The sequence below is a fragment of the Parus major genome, chromosome 2, assembly GCF_001522545.3.
Source record: "Parus major isolate Abel chromosome 2, Parus_major1.1, whole genome shotgun sequence".
Lineage (NCBI taxonomy): Eukaryota > Metazoa > Chordata > Aves > Passeriformes > Paridae > Parus > Parus major.
The window spans coordinates 22,720,319-22,745,781 of NC_031769.1; the positions used below are offsets into that span (position 1 = coordinate 22,720,319).

Consider the following 25,463-nt stretch of genomic DNA (forward strand, 5'->3'; position numbering starts at 1 on the left):
TTAGTATGGTTTTCATGACTTTCATAGTCATTATTAGGTGTTAAGATAAAATCCAGTAGAATTACATGGATATAGGTCTGTAAGTAAAAGGAAAATGCGGCACGCCAATTCTTAGCAATAACTCAATAATCCATTTAATTACAGGATCTGAGAAATTTGTAATTATCTTTTAAATGGGACATTTACTGAAATTATTATCAAAGTGTTGGGTGTGTGTAAAATTTTACTGACATCTGATAGGCAGTTATACAGCAAGGGTCTCTAACAGTCAAGAGGAATGTCACTGACATGGGAAAGGTGATTTATTTTTCCCTCAGGGGTCTCTGGGCTTTTGCAGTTGCTGGGAAAAAAATTATATTTGTACACACTTTGAGGAGACACTTAATTTTACTGACTTAGGAACACATGTTTAAGAAATAAACTCAAATCTATGTTCCTATAAAAATCTTCCCTCTTTAATTAATTCTTCTCATTTTCATTTGCTGCTTTCCTCTATAACATGATTTTTCTGTAGTGAAATGGCAAAGTCTGAGAACTTTAACTAAAATATATGGCTTGCTTCAAATATGAAACAACACATAATGCAGACATTTTTCATTCCTTATGATAGATGGTGTTTTCTTTATACATAAATGGTATACATTCCTTTTTAATTAAAAGTTGAGAACATGGTTTTGTAAACACAGGAATGCACATTACCTGTACCTATTAACAAATTACTTCAGACATTTCCATGAAAAGTAGTGGAGGAAGAAAGGAAAATTCTTTAAAATGTCATATTGTAGGTTTAGTTTACTTTGGCAGTAATATGGGTGTGGCATTTTGTTGCTAGGACACCTGACTGACTCTTTTTTTAAACTTGTTCCTGGTCAGTAATACTGTGCAAATAATATTTTCTTTTGTATTTTTTTTGTGTTTGTTTGGGCATATGCCATTTTTGCTGGAAAATCCAAGCAAGGAAAGACTATATACTAAAGGAACCACGTTCAAAGGATCAGCAAAGCTGAGATCTAAGTTAATTCAGAGTAATTTTGAATTTTGCATTTAGTAAAATAGCATGACTCCAAAAGCAGAATAAGGAATCCGTTCACCTTGCAGCTGGTACACGTTCCGGGGAAGCCTTTCTTCCTTTGTGTGTAGGCTTGTGCCATCCAATGCACCATCACAAACGGAACCCACCTCAGGGGGAACCGAAAGAAAAAGCACAATAGGACCACGTGATACAAATTGCTATTAGCTTTTCAAGGCACACATTAAGTAGATTATTAAATTATCTCAGAATATTGCTTTGTATTTGTTGAGGTATAGAAATTGTATGAGCATTTAATTGCCACGTGCCATATTCCCCATTGTGCTTTTAACATACTTCTTCCAGCCCGTCTGGCACGACAAGTGCATGGTAATTTTAACGGGGAGGGGGGGCTACACATCCTTTGTTATCATCCTTACACAGTCTGCAGCACACCCTCGGGAAGCTCGTTGTATTGCCAAGCCTTAGATCGAGCTGTAGGATCCCTGCAATTGTGTGAGCCGCGCGCAGGTGCAGGACAACACCTGGAAAATCAGAACTGTCAGAATTAGCCTCTAGCCCAGAGACACGGGATTGGCGGGGCAGCAGAACTCGGGCGCTGCTAGTTCAGAGACAGCCCCGAGTCGCAGCCCAGCGAGCGCCGGGCACCTCGGCGGTGCCGTTCTTTTGTGGGCAGTGGGAACCCCCCGCCTCTGCCCGCAGGGCGCGGGGGTGTGGACGGGGTGTGGAGGGGGGTGTGCCCACCGGTCCTGTCCGCGCCCGCTGTCCCCGGCGCCGCCGCTCCCCTGCAGGGGTCAAACCCGCTCCTGCGGGGCCGGTTCCGGCGGGACTCGGCGGCAGCCGGGCGGGCGGGGGTCGCCGGTGGACAGAGGCGCTGGGAACGGCCGGGGCTCGGGGAGGAGGGGCCGGCGGCGGCGGGAGGAGGAGCGGGCGGCCACACGTCACTTTCCCCGGCCGCGTGTTTACGTGGAGCTGAAGATGGCGGCGCCGGTGGCCCCGCCGCGGCAGCTGTCGTCGCTGTGAGGCGGGACGGGACCGGACCGGACCGGACAGCGAGCGTGACCGCCCGAAGGGGAGGGTGCGGGGCGAGCTCCTCCTCCTGCTGCCGGTAACACCCTGCTCTCCCGCACAGACGCCATGGAGGACGAGGAGCGGTTGAAGAAGCTGGAGGCTGGGAAAGCCAAGGTAGGAGGAGGAGGCGGTGGCGTGGCGGGGGAACAGCGAGGTGAGGGCGGGGGTGGTTGTCAGCGGGGCCGGGCCGAGCCGCGCGGTGCGGCGGCGGCGGAGCGGGGCTGCGGCAGGGGCTTGGCGCGGGGCCCCGCCGCGAACAAAGCCGCGGGCGGAGGAGGCGCTTTGTGCCGCCCGCCCCGCTCTCCCCCGCCCGCCGCGGGGCCGGGCTGCGCTCCCGGGCGGGCGGTGGGTGCCGGTGCCCGGCGACGCCGGCCCCCGACACCTGGCACGCCACAGGTGCCCGTCACGGGGCCGGACGGTGACAGCCCGGACAGCGGCCGCTGCGGCGCCGGGCGGAGGAATAGCCAAGGAGGAAGAGGAGAAGGAACGTTAACCTCATTACCCTTCGCAGCCGAGGTGCGAATCCCGTTTGCCTCGTAAGCCTGGGAAACCCTGTGAACCTTTAAGGAAGTTTATGAAACCGCCAGCTGCTCCTCGGTGTGGAGCTAATGCCGTGAGAGAGCCTTAGGAGGCAGAGGATTAGCGGTGCCTCCAGTGGTACGGCGCGGTGCCTGTGCCGTGAGTCACCCGCGGGACCCCGCCGGTGCCCGCAGAGCTGCGCGCAGCCGTCACCGCCACGGGGCTGTCAGGCGGCTCAGACGCTGCTCTGCGGACTAACCCAAGGGTTAATCGGGGAGCTTATCATTTTACTCTGAGCATGGCTCAGTACGCACCGGCTGCACAGCATTTCGCCTTCTGGGCACCAGACCAGACTACACTTCAGGAGGACCTGTTTTTAACTTCAAAGAAAGCTTTGGTGTGGTTAATGAGATAAGCTAAGTAATGGCATTCTAGATAAAATTAGTGTTTTGGCGTTAGGTATCATCTATTTCCTTCCTGTAGTCATAGCTAAATGATAAGAGTTCAGAAGTTGGTCATTCATGCTAAAGATATGCATGTAACTTGGCAGGAGCCAAGTACTATCATAGTACAGGCAAAACAAAGAGAAGTGGAAGATGAAACTATAAAACATCATTGTCTTATTTATGCGGACTATGGAAAAAATATCGTTCATCAGTGAAGTATTGATTAGGTTTTATGCTGTATTAGTAAAACACTTAACTTAGTGTATTTCTGTTTGGGTTCAAAATGTCTGTTGGGAGCAGCTCCTAGATGGAGTTGTATGCTTATATAGAAAAACCCGTTCCTTAAATACTTAGGGCAAGAGTGGTGTTTGCAAAACGTTTTGTAGTGCACTGGGCACTGGAAAAAATTAGATCCTAGTGGCAGTACATTCTGTCACAGATTGCTTAATTCTTTTGCAGAAAATTGGAAAGTAGTTCACAGAGCAAATGGAGTAGATTTGCCAGTATTATAAATCACAATGAAGAATTTGGATTTTTCTGCCCTTGTTAGCCTGGGATTAACACAGAAAATTAATGACAATTACTGAAAATTGAACCAAAAACCAGGACTCTAGCAGAAATTCAGTGGCTTCCCTCAAACTTTGAGAAAAGACATGTACACTTTATTAATTTAGTCTGTATTTTAAGAGTATGCATAACTTTCACTATTGTTCTAGTCTTTTCTGTCTAAAACCTAATGCTGTCCATTTAAGTATTTGCCTGAAGACTTTAGTATTCTATGCTTTTAAACATCCCTTGTGATTTAAGTCATTGTCACTCTTTAAAGCTACACATGGTTTGTGTGAAAAGGGGCTATAAGAGTAGTGTGAGTTTGTCAGATTTTTTTATTGGTGCTATCTGTTGCATTTTCCCCTTTTTTACATGTGAATGTAAAAATGTGTTGTGTAGCAGAGATTAAGTCACAATCTTTCAGTGACAAATGTCACTGATAAAAGCAGAAAATAAGAAATTGTGTTAGTAGAGAATGGAAGCAGGAGTTGCTCCTGCAGGTACTTTTCTCTTTGTCAAACACTTTCACAGTAGTGTAATCAGAGCATATCCTAAAATTGCTTGGCTCCAATGGATATTTTCTGCAAATCACACCAACAAGCATCCAGAAAACTTTTGAGCTTTATCACTTGAAAGTTATTTAAATAAAACAGCTGAGAAAATGTATTTATGTTGTTACTGTGCCAAAAAGTGCAGGTATTGCTGTACTGCTCACACCTTAAACCATCCACCTGAAGTTAGAAACTTTAAATAAGATGTTGCATAAACTGCAGGATGAAGGTAGGTAATTGATAGTCTAGTAAAAGAGCCTAGTAGATGCCATGAAGGTGGTTGGTACATTGCTAAGAGTGGAGTTATTCACAGCTGAGACCTGGATTCTTGTTTGGTTTGACTTGTTTTTTTTCTTTTAAAGTAGGCACTGCTAAATCTCAGTGTCTGCATATGAAACCTTGTTGTAAAGCAACTATTTGTTTTTTTCTGATATCAAGTAGGCAAATGTAGCATGTGGTTTATCTACAATGGAACTTTTTCTTGATGTCTTCTAAGACGCTATCCCCCCACATACATCTTTTACAGAGAAGTGTGTTAAAAGTGGATTTTCTGCAAATTAATTTTCTTCTGAGTCCTCCTTTATTGTTACTGGAAATGAGAAGCTGCATTGCGAATCTTACCTTGAATGAATGGCGCTAAGTGTAGGCAAGCCTGGCAGAATAGGTCTCGGTGTGAACACACAGCCTTTGCCACTACATAATTTGAAAATTGGAATAAAAAGTCTTGATGCAGACTCACCAATATTCATGTGTACCTGCTGATTTTCGGGGACTACACCAAGTCTGCATTATGAAGCAGTTTGCATCATATGTTGTTGTTCTGTCTGTTAAAAGCCTTCAAAGGCAAGGGAGGCACAGAGTTAAACCCAGTAAATTACATACTCCTTTTTCCAGACCTGTAGTCATTCATTTTCATTTGCCGTGAGGTAAATCTGCTGAATATTAACCCAGTCTCTGTAAATGTCTGTCTCCTTTCCATTGAAATGATCTCTTAGTTCCTCCATAGAACTCCCCTCTCCTCCAAATGGTCCATTTCTTTATCTTACCTTGTGATGTCATTATGAAGAAGCAAGAAGAGTGTTTTTCAGAAAGGCCAGTTAAGGAAAACAGGGTTGACTGTGACATAAAGTGGAAGGGAGATGATTTGTGCCAGCAGTAGAAATATAGATGCATGCTATTAGGTTGATCAGTGCCTTAAAACACAGTGACATTAGAAATCCATCAGATGTGTCTTGCTGAGGAGCTTATTGGAATATTGTTGATGGCCTGAGATAGTGAATATGTATCTGGTCTTAAAAAAATACTACAGAGGATAGTGGTTGAAGATCCTGATATGATATGCTACATGTGGATTCCCCTGTACATCAGTTTGCTTGGAAAGCTCATCTTACATTGAAGAGGGTACCATTTATGGTAGTTGGGTTGAGTATTTTAATTTCATTTATTTATTTAGTGGCTTAGTAGCTGGCTTTTCTTATTCACATGTGGCACTGTGTTGATCAGCTTTCAGAACTACAGAGCTAGTTTGCTAGCTTCAGAATAAAAACACCAGGATTCCCTTGTCAGAAAGTGGCTGAGGGTATTTTAGTGTAAAGCTTCTGAAATTTATAAAAATATTTTAATTTCTAGGCACACAGACACATATGAAAGGGCACAGCTATTGTAACTGGCAAAACTGAGATGAAGCAAATTTTATGGAATGATCCATTTTACAGGACTGAAATTTAGTTAGCAAAGTATTTAAACAAATGTTTAAATTTGTAGTGAGCAAAGGGCACGCCTTAGTGGTATGCTTGTTTTTCCATGGGAGGGGTGAACAAGAGAAATATACTAATATACTTCGTAAATTTCTTTTGCATTGGTATAGGATTTCAGGTCCAATGCTAGAAATACATACTTTAGTGTTTTGTTTTTCAGAGCTTTTATGAATGTTTGAAATATATTGTTGCAGTGTTCTAAGAAACTATGTAACTATTGGAGAATCTGAAGAAATTAATGAGTTGATTTAGTTTAAACACTTGAGAACAGAGTAAGGACTGTTGCTGCTTTTGATCTATACCAGAAAATCAGTGAACAGATGGAACAGTGATGTCGGTTGGGGAAGCTCTAATGGCTCTCAGTGGACAAGTATTACAGGTTGTGTAACTAATTTAACAAGTTATCTTCACAAGTTGAATAGTCAAAAGAAATAATTGTATATTTTGTCATCTGGTCATGCATGCAAATATTTCAGATGGATGAAGATTAAAATTATATGTATTATTAAAATAGCATTGTCTAAGAGTCTGGGAATGTTTGCTGTTTGCATTGTTATGTCTTTCTTTTTTGATGGGAGAAAAAGATTTTCCTCACTCATCTCTAGCCTCTTTGGACTGAGGTGTTTTAGAAGTCTCAAGGAAAAGTGTTGATACATTGGGGCTTTTTTAAAATAAAACAGTCAAGCAAACATGGAATAGTTATGTGACTCGGTGATTAAAGCTCTAATTTAAATCCCCCAGAAGACCTCAAAGTATAGATTGTGTGTAAAACACAGTCCTTTTAAACTCCCTGTAATTTACCTGAAGAGGAAAAAAAGCAGTATCTCAGTGGTTATTGAAGAGCTTTTCATCACTGAAGTCACAGATCACAGAATATTCTGGGTTGAAAGGGACCTACAAGGATCAACAAGTTCAACTCTTAAGTGACTTCAGACAGTTTCTTATGGGGATTGAACCCACAGCCTCGGTGCCATCAGCACCATGCTCTAACCAAGTGAGCTAACTTAGGGTCATTGTCATGGCAGTGCTGCATTGTCTATATCTGAAGATGCTGGTGCGTATTAATGGACAAGAGAGGAAGCAACTTGATCTTTTAAGAGTTTTCTGGAAGTTTTCTGTGGAAAAGCTTTGTCTTGAGAGTACAGTGAAACTGTGAATAAGTACTATAATGAACAGAAGGAACCCTTCTTGCACATGAAGATCCTCAGAAATCTATATCAAATCTCTATCTAGTTCATAGGCATTCTTTTATTGTATTGCAAAGCTGTTTCTTTTTCTAGGCTCTTCTGAACTTGTGGGGTTTGACTTTTCATTTACAGGCTTCAATCTACTCCCTCCTTTGCATCTCTGTCAATTTTAAATGCAAATAATAGAAGCTATGTGGAATTGTATGTGTATATTTGGAACATGAGTATGGTTATATTATGAACATGAGTATGAACATGAGTAAGCTTAAAAGCTTAGTTTGTGTTGTAGAGAAAATCACAGATACAAGGACTGAACATTGTGCTGGAGAGAATACATGTGGTTTTAAAACTTCTGAGTAAAAGAAGATAGGACAGAAATTGAGTAGAGGTGAGAAAGAAACAAAGTGTGAGGTGTTCAGCTTGTTGTGCATGCATTTATTTTTGTTCAAAGCAGTGGATATCTATGTTGTATTGTAGAAAAAAGATTTTATATACATTTGAGATGTAAATGTATTCTGTCTAGACAAGTGGTTGCTACTGGGGTGGTGATAAGCTTGGATGAGAGATCAAATGGAAATCTGTGAGACCATTTTCAAGACACACTGTATGCCTAATAGCAGAAAAAGTGGTGCGACTTACTTTATTTTTCTTTTGACGATAATAGGACTACCAACTCGTTACAATTTACTCGAGGTTCTTTTTTTGCCTTTGAAAAAATAAAAAAGTTTATTTTTTTTCTCATGTGTTCAATTTTTTTGTGGACTCTATTAGGTACTTGCTAAAAAAAAAAAGGTACTTGAATTGAAATCTGGATTTCAACTCTCTTTTAAATTAAAACTACTAGAAGTCTTCCCGTTTATGAGTGTGGGGTTTTTTCATATTGTTTTGATCTCCATTTCCCTCTTTCCAGAGATCTGTTCTTGCTTTTCATACAGGGTTTGATTATTGGTTGTAGATGTTATTGTCAATGTGCCCTTTTGTTCATGTCTTTAAAGTAGCTCTATACTTTCCAATAGTGGTGCAAGGTAGAATGAGCTGTAATTTATACTTGTTTTCTTCTGTGAATGCAGAGAAATATCACTTCAAAGTGACCTTTGCTCTTTTGTTAGTTTAGAGAGAATTGTTCTTTAATCCAAAATGCTGTGAGTTTCACAAAAATAAAGAAGTCAACACAGTATTGTTGGTAGCACTATGAAAACAAGAAATGGCATTGTAAAAATGCAATTTAAAATGTTTTCTTGTTTCTTGTGTAAGGAGAAGGAATTACAGAAAAGAAAGCACAAAGTTGCTCTTTGCTTACTTTCAATACTTTCTTCATTTTAGCACTAGTCTCTCCCTCATTTCTGCAGTCTTCCTTCCAACTACTTATTTTCTTAGTATGCATGTTGCAATAGCAAAACAGATGACTGAAACATTCATTTTCCTGTTATAACTAGAATCTAGAAAAGTTTGTTTGTTGGTGCTTATTTGGAAATAAGCTTGATCACCACCACAAATTCATTCTAAAGGATTTTCAGTAAAGTGTATCTGATACTCCAAGGAAATTGGACTTTCTGGCATATGTAGGTGTTACCAGAAAAGCCTGTATTTTTTTTCCTGATAGGAAATAACTAACTGGGTGCTTTTAAATATTGATGTACAAAGGTATTAACTGTAGAATAATATATGGTTACTTTAGCATCTTAGAGTGTGGAATAGTGAAAAATTGGATGAAAATGAGGACAAAAGAAAATAAGGTTGCTGAAGCAGGTCCAACTTTGTTGAGCTACTGTATATTGCAACATAAGATTATATACCAGTAACACAATTGTTGGGAATTCTAATTTAGGGTCTGAAAGCTCTGTCTTAAATATCTGCCCCACAAAGAGAGATTTCAAGGTATTTCTATGTATTTGTTTCAAAATAATTTTGTTACTGATACAAGCTAGCATGTCACTTTGAATTTGGAATGATAACTGTACCACAGTTCAACAAAACACAGCTGATAATTGCCGTCTTTTAACTGCTATGCTGAAACATAATTAAATAGTGCCTGAAATTTATGTTGAGATGCTTGTCTGTTGATTGCAAAGAGTTGGCACATCATATTGTCTTGATGGTTCTGGTGTTCCTTTTTATTGAAGGAAACCTTTATCTTTGTTTTCCCGTGATTTCTTGAGAATATTTTATAACTACCTTTCCTACAACCAGTGGAGAAAAGACCGAACAATTAATAAAAATGTTCAGATTTCTCAGAATTCTTTGTTTCTTGGAAGTATGGAATGAGTTCTGCTACTTCTCTCCTCTTCTAAAATGGAACCCCGAAGTTTCCAGATAGAACAAATTCAGCAGTTATCATCTGGGCAAAGAAATGTGAGATTCTAGATACCAAACCCTAAGTTGTACATAGTGAGGGAGTGAGCAAATCCCAGTTGTAACAAGTTGTAGCATCATGGCAAAACAAAGAAGAGGTTGTCTATTGGACTATGTATCTAAATCTCAAAACATGAAGAAATTTGAAAATTCTTGCCAATGTGAGATAATAATGACAAAGAGAATATATACCATTTTTGCCATATTTTTAGAGGAAAGTCTAGATTTGATGAAAACTACTGCTGTGGCAGAATTATAGCTTATCTCTAAAACTATGATAGAGCAAGACCCAAGAAGATTGGTGGAGCTGAAGAGATGGAGTAGATGGGATTCTGGGACTGAGCATGTTTCTGTGTAAATATTGATAAAATAGGTGTCCAGAGAATAAGCAGAGTAAGTTGCATAACAGTTTATTCAAATCTGAGTTCAGTGGTAGGCTGTGATTTGATAGAAGAGGTTATCCCTTAATCCTGGCTTTGTTTGCTGACCTTTTTACTTGTCATTAAATACTTCTCTGTGAAGAAACCTTCAGTATCTAGCCACAAAACAAGGGGAAAATATTTAAGTATTTCTAAGTCCATTGAGATTATCTAAGGGAGGTAACCAGTTTAACATAAAACCCATATATTTGCATATACATTTATTCAAATACATATTGCAAATTTGTATTTTCAATTAAAAGGCATATAGGAGAAATGTCTTACTATAACAGGTAATGCTCAGTAACAATGATAAGAAAACCTTGTCTTGGTCTCTTCAGTTGCATGCTGTATTAGCTAGCCTAATTTGCTGCGTTAAGAGAAATAAGGGATGTCCTGATATAAGATTCCTTAAAGATGGATATGTTAGATTTTCTTGATTGTTTGGAATATATTCCAGGAATTAAATTGAGCTTTTTTTAAAAAAAAGCAAGAAACAACAACAACAACCAAAAAACCCCAAACAAAAAAATACCCAAGACTCCACAGACAAGTGCAATTTTGTGAGCAATATCAATGTCTTTGTGAGCTTGCTTTTCTCATGATTCAGCAGCATGTAAAAAGTGATAAAAGCCTGTCAAAATAGAACAAGCTTGTCAAGCCTTGCACACTGAGCATGAAATTCTTGCAGTTGGTTCTTCCCTTATGTCTGCTCTGCTCCTCGCAGAGGTGTCTCTCTCTCACAAGTTGCAGTTTGTGGGCTTTGTTCTCACTCTGTCCATTCAGTGCCAGACATTCTACATGGTGGGAATTAATGTAAAAGTGATATAAACAAGGTGGGAAAATAGTGAAGAACAAGTGAGTTTGACTTGTTCTAAAATATTTGCAATTTACTAAAAAAGAAAAGAATTAAAACCACAAACAATTATTAAAATGAAAATGTAAATTTTGTTCAGTTTCTATACGGAGTTGAAGCCCAGGGGTGGGCACAATGCATATGAATAATCACTTAAAAATGCACAGAAATTCTCTAGAATTTTTTCTTTTATAGAATTTTTGGAAACTCAAAGCAGTGTTCCTGAGAAGATTGCATTGACAACTGGATGGAAGTCATCACATCACTTGTGTTTATTAACAAGGAATGGCTATCAGCTTGCTTAGCATGAACTGAATTTAAACAATTGATCTGAATCTGAAAAGCTGATTGTCTTGTTGCCAAAGATGTAACCTCTCAGATTCTGTGACAGTTGGTGCTTGTCAAGTTGAAAAAATTTATGATCTTGTGTTGGTTATTAATCAAGTCTTATTTAGACATAGTATGTTTATTCTAAAGATGCCTCTTTCTTTCAGACTTCTTGGTTAATGAGAAATCAGATGCAAACACAACTCTTGAGATCCTGCTGTGCCTTTACATGTTCTCTCTTCCTGTTGGGTTTTATTTCTCTCAGTTTTTGATCTTTAAGTATCTCTGTTGTAGCTACATTTTTACTAAAGAGGACACTGTGGAGAGGAAAAAATTATATGTATTCTACATAAATGCAACTCAATTGTTTCCTCTTAGGATGGAAAAGTAACATTTACATGAATCAGGGTAATGTAAACAGTACACAGAGACTTAAATTAAGTCAATAGTTTATGCATTTTCTAATATCCAAAAATACTTATGTCAGCCTTTCTCGGCCAATATCTAATAAACCCTTCTTCCTCATTTAGTATAATGACTAAATGTTACAGTGCAGGAGGAAGGAAAAATATGCATTGTTGGGCAGTGCAGGAGTTCTGCTAATCAGGAATAACTGCAGCCGCTTTCTTGAAGCATCAGCACAAATGACAAATGCTTTTGTGATTCAGTTTTCTTGCATTAGCTACCTAGAGAAGTCTGGACAAAGCCTCTTCAGATAGAGATTCTGTTCATGAAATTCATTATCTATTGCAGTATCATTGAATCTTTAAAGCCCTGAGCACTAGAAATGGTTGGTTTTTTAAAGCTAACTGATCAGAATTTGCAGTGTTTTATTTAGTGTGTTGTGGAAGGAGGAACTATGGGAATATTGATTAGGATTCCACAGGATGTGGTAGTTGCCTGACTACAATTTTCTGTAGATGTGTCAGGACTTTTTGTTGTAGGATTCTTATCAATATTCATGATTTTTGAGAAACAGTTGATTATTCCCAGCCTTGGCCCCCTGGAAGCCACATTGATGTTCAATAATACACTGTAACCATGCCTGGAGTTATCCTGCAGTTATCAGTAAGACTCTGCATATACTCATTAGGGAGTCTCAAAAGACTGGCAGACTGCTCTTTAAAAGAAACAGACTTCTCTGAATGAATTGACAACATTAAGGTCTTTGGGGATCTGCACAGCTGTTAGTAGGAGACCCCCTTTAGGTAACTAGGGCTAAGCTAACAGAATGTGCTAAAAGTTCTGAAGATTTTTGACACTGTGTGACATCATCTTATAAGCAAACTAAAGACTTGGTTAAGGTACAGTCATCATTTCATGTTACAAATGAATAGAAAATTTGACTTGACATTATTTGTTTTAATGGCTTACTCTCAAAGTAGGTGGTCATTCAGTCTTCCACAAAGCCTGTGTCACTCAGTATTTACATTATTAGCAGTGGAAAGAATGTGTGGTTATATGTAGACAGTACTAAACTGAAGTGGGTGGCAAACATGGTGAAGAGGATTAGACTTCAAAATAATCTGGTGCAAAAGGACATGGAAGCAACACTCGAGGCTTTTTTTGCCTCTTTGCGGTGAGGACTTTGGGCTTTCCAGGTTCCTGAGTTTAATGGCGTAATTGGCGGGCTGAAGTGTTGTCCACTGTACAGGTGAAACTGGGGACTGCTTAAGCAATTTTGATGTATGAACATTTATGGGACTGAGTACAGTGCATCCCAGCATCCTGCAGAAGCTGGGTGCTATCTTTACAAGGCTATTTACTTGCTCATCTTTGAAAGGTCATTGCCTTCAGAGATTTCAAATGAAGCAGGTGGAAAAAAGCAGACATCAGCTCCATATTCAAGGAGTGTGAGGAGTATCAAGATCTATAGGCAGGTCAGCCTGGCTGTGGTGTCTGAGAAGATGTTCCTGAAACCCATGTTCAGGCACAGGAAGGCCAACAGCGTTATCAAAATTGATCAAGGGCAAGTTAATTGTCCTGTCTGATGAACCAAATGCCTCAGTAGATGGGGAGAGAATGGTGGATGTTGTTTACCTTGACTTTAGGAAGACATTGATGTGATCACTTAGAGGCTGTTTGTACAAACTGGAGATAGGTGACTTGGATAGGTGGTCTGTAAGGTGGGCAGAAAATTAGCTGGGCTGCTCTGCTTAGATTGTTGAAGAAACATCCAGCTGGTGCTGTGTAGTGTTCTTCAGGTGTACAGTTGGATATTTTGTAAATGACCTGCAGAACTGGAGGGAGTGTGCCTTCTGTATGCTCATAGATGATGCTGCCTTTGGGAGAGGTTAGTGAATTGTGGCGTAGGGCTTCTTGTCAGAGATACTTTGACAGTCTGTATGAACAGGCTGGCAGAAAACTCATGAAGTCTTAGCAGCATGAAAGATGATAGAGGAAAGTTCACACACTTTCCCATTGGCAGAAAGGAGGAATTTTTAATTTCCATTTCATTACGAGGCTGTAAAAGTAGCCTAAAGAATGTTCTGGTGACTGAAAGAAAGAGGTGATATTGTGTCATCCACCTTGAGGTCAGGAAGGGATCCTGCATTTCTCAGTAGTGGCCAGCACTGTTGTTTTCATATCCTGAAACAGGAGGACGATCCCCAAAATTGGTTTCTGCCTACCATCTCAATTTCGGAATATTTTTTGTTCTCGTACCTTCTTTAAGTCAAATTGTGCTTTTCTAATGTGGTCAATTTGGGTAGGTAATATTCTTGAGTTTTATCTGAAACAACGTAAGAGTAACTTGAGAAATAGAATTATGTTATTTGATAGCGTCATAGGTGTTATCCTGGACAATAATGGGCTGGTGGGATCAAATACTGATTGAGAAATTAAGGGGAGCTAGAAGCCAACAGAGCTCTGTTTTCCTCTCTCCTGTTCCTCCTCATGTAATTGTTTCATTGGAGTATATACTGGGGTGGTGGGAGAATTTAGGAAATAGTAGATACAAGTTTATTCTTCAGAAGCAACTGCAATAAGATAATCCTTTTTGTTGGGAGAATAACATTCAAATACTTGATTTCACAGTACTAGATTAGACACAATATAAAGCTAATTTTAAAAAAGCAACAAATAAATAGGTATATACTCAATAGCTCAGTACTATATTATATCCTGAGGAGCTGGGTTAATCTGTGCAACTAAAGGATTATATAAAAACTGCATTTTTGTGATGTAGTGCAGTAACTAGCAATTAAGATACTTTATGATACTGTTTCATTCTTTCCATGCTCCCTAAAATAAGCCTGTATTTTTAGGTGTTATCTTCATTAATTTAGGTTGGGGAAGAACACCTCTTTAATTTGGACCATAATGTCCATGTAGCTAGTTGTGTGAGGAAAATGGATTTCAAGTGTTTACTAGGAGCCCACTTGAAGTAATATACAGAATGCTATAAAACAAGTGAAAGTGAATTTATTCTGGAGATTTTTCTTCAGCTGAAAAGATACAGGCTTTGCTTATAGTTATTTCTTACATAAATGCATGTAAGCAAAAAAATAAATGACTCTGGTAATGCTCAAAATTAAATTTAGTGTAAGTAATTTGTATTTAGGATACCATTATTAGAAACATGAGAATTATTGCTTTTCTTCTTGAAGCTCTTTATTTTCTCATCTTACAGTTTTAATGTCAGTAGTTCAATCTTTATAAAAATGAAAAATGTCAGCCTTAATTTTTAAAAAGTTAAGATAATTAAAAAGCGGAATAAAATGTCTGTGTTACATATAAACTTGCAGGTTGCCAGTAATTTGATTGACAAGCACTTTGTGGAGTTACTGGCAACTGTTACTTCAGCATACTTTGGTATTTTTAGAGTTGCCATCTAACTGGCAGGCGCAGATGGCCATAGGTTATGATTTTTATGTGTTTCTGAATTAAATAAAACATTTATATGATATTTTGAATTTCATTGTTTCAGTCTCTTGTGTTAATTACTCTGTATGGGTTTTGATGTTAATTGAGAAGCTAGAGTGTGGGATTTTTAGAACTAGTAAGAGGAACATTTGTTCTCATTAAGCAGTCAATGTTATTTTGTGGTAGTAGAAGTTAGTTTAAAGTTTTCTTGAAAAAAATTATTCAGATTTGACACCTTTATCTTGCTGATAATAAAGAATGCTCTACCACAAAGTCAGAGTAAGTTGTTTCAGTGGTATTAAAGTCAAAAGGTCATAAACTATTAGGACTGCTCTTACCTAGAGTTTAAAATGCTTTTAGAGAAACCCTCTGAACTTCTGTTTGAAATACTAGGCTTGTTCTACCCATCTGTGAAGTTCAGTGTGGTATATTACTTTTTTCCTCTCTCAGATTCCTGTTAAAAAGGAGGGTTGAAGTCTGTATTCTAGGATGTGATAAATTGCAGTTATGTGTTTAATACAAAGAAAATCATAATTGAGGAGAAAAGTTATTCACATAGGAGACATGAAAATAATTTCTCTTTTACCAGAACCAGACTTGCCTCTTTCTATCTATTATTAGCAAAATTTAGATTGAAATTTAGCCTTGCTTTGGGCTCATCAGGAACATTTTCCTAGGGTTATTTCTTGGGGAAGAAGGGCAGCATGTGAAGAAAATTACAGAACAAGGCAGAAATTTGCTAACCACCTGACTGCTTCTTGTATGTAATGACATAGTTTAATTGATTTTTAGGCTGCATGTATTCTGGAAGACATTTCTTTTTTTAAAAAAAATATAGAACCTAAAAATAGTGGAATTAACATGCTTACTGCTTAACCATGTTACTGTATTGCAGTTGTTTTCTTAAAATAGTTATCCTGTAAGAACGCCAAGGGATTAATTAAAGGCGTCTCCAGCTGTTGATTTAACTATACTTAGTCAAACAGCTCATACAACTATATACTTGTTAAAGAACAGGTGTTAAACCAGTTGCTTTAAGAAGAAATAAATTGATGTTACTATGTAAGCAATGCTCAGATTGTTAGTAAATTTATTTTGGTGATACAAATCAAGATTGATATATGATGACTCTGCTGCTTTCCAGAAATTGAAATTGTGAATAGATTAATGTTTTAATGCTTATATTTAGCCTATAGGTTGCTACTATGCTGTAAAATAAATGTTTGGGATATTTTTTTATAAGCCTGGCTGAATCTCTCTATCTGTGAAAGTCCATTACTTCTTTTTGTATTTCTTGTGGCCTGTGGCATATTCATCTTTATGGTGATGTGAGCAGTTCATGAAGTATGGTTCTGCAGGTAAGAATGAGAAAAATCAATCCTATTTGTAACTCATTGGACTTCACTGGGTCTGTGGGGAGCAACTGCAGTAAATGTAAAGCCTAACCATACAATTTTGTTGAATCAAACACAATATTGAAGGAAAAAGCAGATATAAAATTGCAACCTAGTACATAGTTTTAATGCTTAAATGCTTTTTGTCTTCTGTTTAGGAGGGCAGTATTTGCCTTTTACTTTCAGAAGATAACTTGTTTCACAAGGCTGAATAAATCAAGAATTGAGTGTGAGAAAAGTACTTAAAATCTTAAACATATTTGTAATTGTACAATCTTACAAAAAATGTCAGTGCAGAAATTTGCTAAGGAGTTCACCTTTATGAAATATTGTAGTAATTATGGCTTCTGTCTAATGATTTTTCTGTCTATTGTGTTTTGTAGGCAATTATTTAATCTGTCCTAGAGGCTGTAAGGTGTGATACCATTTGCAAGTTTCAGGCATTTTTGATTGTTTGTTAGTTGTTTGCTTTTGTTTTACCTGTATCTTCATCTAATCAGATTTATTGAGCACAAGCTTTATCTTGATTGCTGTGTATGCCTTAGGCCAGTAGAAATACACAGCAATCTACCTTCCATTTGGTTGTGTCATGTATCGTGTGTACCCTACCTAATTTAGTCTACTACGTGCCACTAGTGGCTTAGTTTTATTAGTTATTCATAAGTTTTAACACGATAACAGACAACTTTGAATTTTGACAACTTTTCATTAAGATGAAGAGGTATCATGTTGTTATACATCAAGACCGTGATAGGTAAGGTTGTGTCTCTTTTTAGAGGTCAGAAATTGTATTCATCATTCTGTCTGTTATAGCCTCTACCACTTACTGTTCAGCTGTTAAGTTTTACTAAGCTATGATGATTTGATAACTTGACTTAAAACACCAGAGATCAAATTGTCTATGCACTTCCTAAAGCCCGTCTTTTGTTTGTGTCAGCAAAACATATCACATCCTGTGCTTTCATTCATAGGAAACTGATACTAAGATCATAGTGTAGATTACATACACCTTTAAGACAGCAGCTGTTTCAATTAATAGAATCTCATCTACATTTACATCTTGTTTAGGGTCCTGCACTTCCATGAGCTTACTGTTCTTAAATGGATGCCACAGCTGAAGTTACCCATAGCCTTATGTGGTACCAAAATACCCCAGGAAAGTGCCTGAAGATAAATATTGATACTTTTGTTCCTAAGGGATGGTGGGATAACATGTTCATACAGTCCAATGAACAGTACTGTAGCTGTATGGAAAACAAGTAATGCTTTCAGGGTATCTAAATCTAATATTAGGATAAGGTTTTAAGAAGGAGTTAATACACAAACTCATTTTCTGGCTGCAGATATTCAAAATACTTTTGTGAGATGTGAAGGATGACATGGCAAAGCAGTGAAGTTTTGTAGTTCAAGAGTCAATAGAAAACATCATAACTTACTAAAAACTCTCCGTTTAGCAAAGTAGTAGAACCTTTTTTCACTCGTTCTTTTATGAAAGTTAAAGTTAATTGTAACATTTGTATCACCATTATTAAAATTTATTTGTCAAGATCTGTGGGTTTTTTTTAGAAAGCAGCATGAAACAAGCTTCTGTTGCCCTCTCATTTTTGTCACTAACAGCTTGTCCCAATCCATTTATTTCCTCTTTGCTTTGGGGGCATTTGGTACCAATGTAGATCAGATGATTTTTTCACCCTTAATATCAGCACAGAGGCAGCATTCAATGTGAGAAGAGTAAAATTAAAAAGTAGGTAGGATCAGTATATAAATCATTTAGGTAGAAGCAGTTCAGTTAAAGACTGCTTGAGCAATTTTTTTAGAAGTTTGAGGCATTGCTTTTCATGAGACAGTCCAGAATGAAATGTGCTTGGTGTACTTGTGTCAGTCATTGTAACCTGACTGAGAGTGAATTTTCCTATACTTAATTTCCATTCTGTGTCCAGAAAATAACCTAGCTGTAATGAACTTAGCTGGTCCTAGATCTGTTCCTATTTAAACTCTTGGGACAGGGAAGAGCAGACCAGATCAGAACCACACTAATTCTGAGGCTTTCCAGCTCACAGTGCCATCTGGTGGGGTTCATTCCAGTTCAGCGCCCTTGGTAATTAGTATTGCCAACAGTACTCTTAACTTGATAAAGACTGGCTAAAAAGAATCGCCTGAGGTGCTGTTCCTCTCATGATCCTGTGTTGTCCTTCTAGATACCATAGCTATAATTGTAAAGTCTGGTGATCCCATTGGTTTTCTTCAGAGGACTCCAAAGGAATGGCTGTCTCTGAAGCTGAAGACTCTCAGGTTTTAATTTAGGAAGAGACTATAGGATTTCTTCTTTGGAAATTTTTATATTCTTATTGTCACCAGCTAATACTCATGAGCAAGTTTCCGTAAGGGGAGACATTCTAAGGTCTTGTTCAAGTGATTTCGGAAAATCTGGCTATGAGTGCAACATAAAAATCAGTAGATTGGAAATACTTCATTCCTAGGTGGTTATTTCTTGTTCATTCAGCCTAATGTTTCCTATTTAGTAAATTCTGCATCTGTTGAATGGAACAAATAACCTAAAGCTCTGTTTGGCTCAACAGATAAGCAGATTGAAACTTGCAAAGAACACTAATTCTTTACTTACAGTTTGGATTTTCAGCTATGTGACATAATATGTTTAAAGTATTTGCAGGTTGCTTGCTCATTTATCTTCCTTTTGTGGGTTTTTATCTCAGGATTTGAAAAGAATTGTGATACTCTCTAATTTGTTGATTAGCAGAATAGAATCAGTAGATTTCACTGGGAAGATACCTGTTTATTCTATGTGTTGGCAATTTTTCATTACTTTAAGATTACTTTGTTATCCTTTGCTTAGTATAGACATCAGGAACCCAGAAGCAGCAGGCATTATAAACTTAACTACACTTCAGGAGTTAGTGCTTTGCCAAGACAACCCTCAGTGCTTAGACCTTCTGAGAATATGACAAAAATGACAAAGTGCCACTGTCTTCTCTAATATCAGTTGATTGTTCAGCATCTCTTTAGGGGACAGACTAGCTTTAACAAAACTTGATAGCCTAACAGCAGATGAGTTTTAAATAGCTCAGGTGAGATTTACTGCCTAAAGCTCAGTGTTGCTGTCTCCTAGACTCTCTTCCTTATCCCCTTTGAGGGCCTCTTCTGCTATGAAACATAAAAATATTACTGCGTATTGGAAACACAGAACCAGGTAGTGGGTGAGAGAAAAATTATGGCAGGTGTTTTTTCAGTTTTTCAGGGTAAGGTGAGATGGATAACTATGAATCACAGCAAATATCCAACTCTAAACCATGTCAAAATTTTGAATTCAGGTTGACCTTTTTAGTTTGTCACTATTTTTTTCAGGACACCCCAGTCAGGAATTCTTGGGACATATATGTGCTTAATAAATGATCAAAACAAGTCCCACCCCAAGGCTCTGCTTTTTGTTCTTTTTGTGTTAATGAAAGCTTCTGTAGGAATAATTTCTTACCTGTGGTCACTGACCTATCGTTACTAGGGCGGGTGATTCTTAAATTAGTCCTTTACCTTTTAAGAAAAGGTGGCAGTCTGTCTCAGTCTACATATTATGGTTTCACTTTCATTCTCAGTAATCTTTCAGAATTCATAATTTATTGTCATTCAGAGATGGGGGATTAGGAGCAATTTAATTAGAAAAGCCTGAGCCTTTCTATCACTGGACTGGTTATGATCTATCATGAGTGTTATGATACATCCAAGTGTTATTATATACTTGCAGACAGAGTCTGTCTGAGCCTGGGATATAGCGTAGTTACCACTTACACAATACAGTTTGGCACAATGCATGTTATAAATTCAAGTGCAGCTTAAAGTGGATTTTGTAGCATTTGTTCTATATGCAGAATAAATACAACTTTTTGAGGCAAATCTGTGCCTATTGTGTTGGTAGAAAGTTTCAAGCGACACCTGACAAAAAATTCTGTTTCACTTTTTCGTACCCTCATTATGCTCAGTTGCAGCAACTGCTCCTGTGGAGACTTTCAGTCTCCTAAATCAAAAGTTTAAAATATGCTTTCTACACTTAAATAAAACATTTGCATTGAAGCACTGGAGCCAGGATTTGTTTGTTGGGCTTATTGGGCTTTTTCTCTATTGTGAAGCAGTCTCAAATAACAAATGGTATTATTGTTATCAAATTCTGTTCTACGAAACAGGATTGCATGGAGTCTTTTCAGTCATACCATAAGTATTTAACCACCAAACTGATGTTTTAGTCATTTACTGCGATAGGCATTGAGAGTAATTTCAAAGTTTATTGGTTTCTCTTCCTTGCTGCCAGGGCCTGCTGCTCACTGGTGTAGCTTGCCAGGTTAACACTGGTCCTCTTCAGCATAGCTACATGTCACCCCCATCAATCCCCAGCTGTTACTGCAATGTAAATGGGATAATTCCTTCCTGGGTACAGGACTTGGTGTTTATTTTTATTAACTTACATGAAGTTCTTGTTGGCTTAGGCTTCCAACACGTTGAGGTCTCACTATATGGTCATTCTTCCTTCTGCTGTATTTGGCTTTCCACCAGTTTGTTTTGAACTTACTTAAGATGTATTAAATTTCATTATCCAAATTATTTATAAAGAATATTACAGGGCTGTCAATTTGTCTTTCAGCCACTAACTCCTGTTTTTAGCTAGACACCCAAAGATTCAGAAGTCCTTGTCTTTGTACATTGGATGAGAGATATGTGTGATCAGTTCCGCCACAGAACATTTCTCACTGGACACCACACCATTTGAGAACTTCTGACAAAGAATAAGTCTTTGCTTGTGAGGACACGTTAATCTGAAGCTTAAGCAGTGTCTGGAACATCTTTTGAAGTTATAATAGTTGAGAAATGCAAAATCATGATGTAGATTTCCATTCATGCTCTTTTTGTACTGTGTAAAAACAAAAAAGTGAAATTACTTGCTTGTAGCAGCTTGTCTGAGGTTCCTTTTTGTTGACAGTCTGTAATTTTCTGACTCATCCTTTTATACTTCTTCCTTAAATGAATATAGAAAAATAAATAGGGTTTTATACTTGAGAAGCTATGAGAGATGAGCAAACCCTGCTCTTTCTGTAAGAAGTGCCTGCATAGCACTGAACTGAGTTTGGCTTTAGAAAGTTGAAGTTTGACTCTAATAAGTTTTGTGTGCAGGTATATGAAGTGTGACTGTACGACTGTACTTACACAGGATGTGCTATGCCTATTAATTTCTTCACAATTAAAAGGGTTTTTTTTAAACCATAACTACAGCAAATATGTTTTATAGTATTTCCTGACATCCTTCTTTGGAAGCACTGAACACTTTCCGTTTCTGTTAATTGTAATACCTCTGAAAATGAGGGTATCCAGATCTGCTACCTTATCTGAGAATGTTAAGGAGGAATAACAAGCATTTGTAAAGCAGCATCCAGTTTTCAGTAGTGCTTAATGTGTTTCTGTTCTAAAAAGTCTTTTAAGCATGTGAACTAAAAATACAGCTATTGATGCTTTACAAATGTAGCTTCATTGATTTTCATGGATTTTTTTCAGTATTGTCTTCTACTGGTATATAGGCAGTGATTAAATGTTGCAGCTTTTGTTCAGACTTCTTTTGAAGTGCTTAAGAGATTAAGTTTTGCATTCTGTTGGAGCCAAATTTTATTTTACTTTAGACTTTTACTCTAGAAATAGTTCAGCCAGACCATATTTGAAACTAATCAATGGACAGTGTAACCCAACAGTCCAGATTGCTGGCACAAGTGCCAAAGGTCAGAATCTGCTGAAGGCAGCTGAATAAGTAAATAATGCAGCTGACATGATTTACACAAGTAATCCCCTCCACTCTGCAAGTTAGTTGCCTTCTGTCTCAAGAGTATTTAGTTCCTAATAGCGATTGATTCTCCTCCACATTTCTGACTTTTTGCCAGTTGGAGGATACTGGCATTTAAAAGTGAAAATAACGTTGTACCAGGGGATTGGTAATTTTGGTGCAGTCTGTGGTATGGGAATTGATGCTAATATGTTGATTTGGGATTCATGGGTAGGAAGTTACAACTAGAACTAGATAAATGCATATATCATCTAAATACCTAAGTTCTTCTATTAAATTGTTCTTTTACTGTGGGAAATGATTTTGGAAAGCATACCCATTATCAGTTTGCATGCTGCTCTGTTGTAGTCTGGTGACTCTCATTGTATTTCCGTTTATAAGAGACAACTATATTGTGACAGAATTTAGTGCTAATATCCATTTCCCATTTTTCAAACTGGTGTAAAGCTGAGTAGCTGTTGTAAATGGCACTTCTGAAAATCTGGAAATAAACAAGTAATTCTTCCTGCAAAATTTTATTGTCTCTTTTTATGTATTAAAAAGAAATAAATGTATTTTTATTCTCAGTTTATTACACACTGGATATTTGATAGAAATATTTCAGAGAACAATTTATTTTTTCTAAATGCTATGAAGTGAACATGCCTGTTTCCAAGAGTATTGTTATTTTGCCCAGAAGCAGGACTTGAAAAAACCTGTGAGCTGGGAATTTCAGTTTGTTAGTTTATTCAGTTGCAAATGCTGAGAGTCAAGGAGCGAAATCTATTGTTCTTCACTACTGAAAAATACAGATGCAATTTTTAATGGGATTCAGTACTCCTTGAAGGATCCAAGCAAGGTCTTATCAGCTTGATGGCAGAAGCTGGAGGCAATGTCTTGACAGATAGATAAATAGTGATAAAAGTGCTCTGGATTGGTTTTCATATGTGCCTAAAAGCATTGATAAGTAGATTATGACTGACTGTGTTCCCAATGCTTACCCAGGGTAAGGTGCTCATTCTCTGTTGGTTCTCAGAGGCGTATCAGTGCAGAGAGCCTGTTCTGAATGTCCTTCAGCTTCAGTTTCTTTGCATCCTTCCTCTTCCATGAGTACCTCCTGTACTTACGTACTTGTCTCTTGCTTGCAATGTTTGTAACTCAGCAGAGACTTGACACTGAATTACGTCAAAACTGCAGATTCAGAACTGATGGAAGCAGCATTGACTTCTCCACAGACTTAGTTGTGGCATAATTATGCTAGTGTGCCTGGAAGACAGGATAAGACATTGTATGAGTGTGTATTTGTTTCATGTTTTGTTCACACCAGAAAAATCTGTTTTCTAGAAATACAAAATCTGGAAGTATTTTTCTTTTTAACTGAAAATTTTAATTCTAAAGAATTTGTTTTCTTTGGCTCCCATGACTGCTGGTGGACTTCTCCCTGCTTGTCATTGGAACAACGATAGTTCCTCAACTGTAGTTCATAAGAAAGAATTTGGTATCTGAGACTCCCCTGTTTTGGTGTGAGCATCACAGAAAGTGTTTGGTCAGCAGTAGCTTTTTGCTGTGCCACTTCTCTTATTCCTAGCTATTAAAATTTTATTAAAAATATGAATTTAAAGTTAAGTTGCTTTAGTAGCCAGACAGTTCTGTGTGTACCTGAATGTTTGGGGTTAAAAGTGCTATGATTTGTGCATGCATCTATCACTACTAGTGCAGTTATTTCCAAAGTTCTAGATCCTCATACGGAATTTGTCAGTTGAGAACTTGTAATACAAAAATGTAACATTTTCATTTTCACATGTGTTTAGCTTTCATATGTGCTCATCTTCATCAGTGTTTAGACAGAAAAAAAAATCGGATCTGCTTATAACTGCCATGGTTGATTTTAATCTGTTAATTCTAAAGAAGTGAAAGTCAACAACTTAATTTTGAAAGGAGGGAAATCTGGCATGCCCAGATGCTTCAGTTAAAATATGCAAAATACTTGAGGAGAGACAAGGAGTAATTAATTTGTCTTTGAGCTACATGTCTAATTTTGTAGACAAATAAAGACTGTAAAGCTGCTTTAAAAAAGCCAACTTAACTTTCCATTACCGAAGGTTTCAATCAAGTTGGGGAAGAGAGTTCTTGACCAGTGGCACTATGTGTTTTTTATTACTTGGAAATAAAACATTAAAAAAAACAGAATCTCTCAGTAGTTACACATGAAGTCAGGTTGTTTGCTTTCTGTCATTGGGACATTTGGACAAATTCTGCTTTTCTTTTGGATAAACTGAAAATATTTTATTGAGATAAACTTACAGTTTTAGAAACATGTAATAATATCCTAAGGGAACAACTGGAACCTTTACCCTTCCCATTTTTGAGAAACTAAGTGTCTTTTCAGTTTGGTTTAGCAGTGATTGCTTGGCTCTTTTGGGGTTTTTTTCTCTTAAACTTTTAAGTAGAAGGAGACTGTTCTTTCTTTTCCTGTTTAGAATTTTTGAATACAATGGATTTTTTGTGAAATAACAGAAGTTACATGTTTTAAAAATAGAAAAAACCCACAAAGTTGGACTAATTAGAAAAGTAATAGGGAGGAGGTACATATTAAGTACTTAGGTGAGCATATTTGGCTCAGCAAATGTTCAGGTCCTCCTCCTGTAAACAGAGCAGGAGCCATATGCCAAGCATTCCATTGTCCTAAGAAAGGAGAGGAGGCTGAAGAAACCCACAAAGAAATACACATAAAGGGACAAAAGCATAAACTAGCCACAAGTCAGAGCTGATCTCTCAGTGATGCTTTTATTTAGATTGGGGCTTCTCAGCTCTCTTGGGGCTGGATGAGAACTAGAAAGCCCTTCGGGTGACATCTTGAACCGTAACCAAGCAGTGACTGGGAAAGGGGATCCGTGTGTCCTGCTCGGTTTGGGTGTTCCTGAAGAAGTTGGATGGAAGCCTGGCTTTCCCGACTGGTGAATATCATAAGCAAATAAGCTATCTTTTCTATATTTGTTTTCTTACAATTGCAGCATATTTATTTTAAAAACCATGATATTTGAGTTGATGTTGAAATTTTAAAACTTTAGGGTCTTTATTTGTATGCTTTACCTTGGAGCTACATTTATGAAATGTATTGTAGCACTTATTGTTGGATACTTAAATTGGAAAGTAATGATTCTTGTTTTCAGATTTTATTGATAAGATCTTTTTAGTTTTGAATTTTAATTGGTAAACCCCAATGTGCTTGTTGTTCATATTTGAACAAAAATTCTGTTCTTGTTAAGAAAAAAATTATTTAAATGGATTTTCTTGTGTAAACCACTGTAAAGTGATTAAAAGTGATA

The 25,463-nt window shown here is 37.7% G+C and overlaps 1 protein-coding gene across 8 annotated transcripts in view; it reads left to right on the top strand.

Annotated features, from left to right (window-relative positions):
* The first annotated feature begins 1,977 nt into the window (after positions 1–1,977).
* Positions 1,978–25,463, top strand: part of AKAP9 (A-kinase anchoring protein 9) — a 104,000-nt gene continuing 80,514 nt past the window's right edge. For 7 of the 8 annotated variants that reach the window (XM_015617738.3, XM_015617740.3, XM_015617739.3 and 4 more), the window contains exon 1: positions 1,985–2,215. In XM_015617738.3, coding sequence (XP_015473224.1) covers positions 2,168–2,215 — 48 coding nt within the window. In that variant the 5' untranslated portion in view covers positions 1,985–2,167. Of the gene's footprint in view, positions 2,216–25,463 lie in introns of all 8 variants that reach the window. The other variant, XR_001519398.3, reaches the window with a different exon arrangement.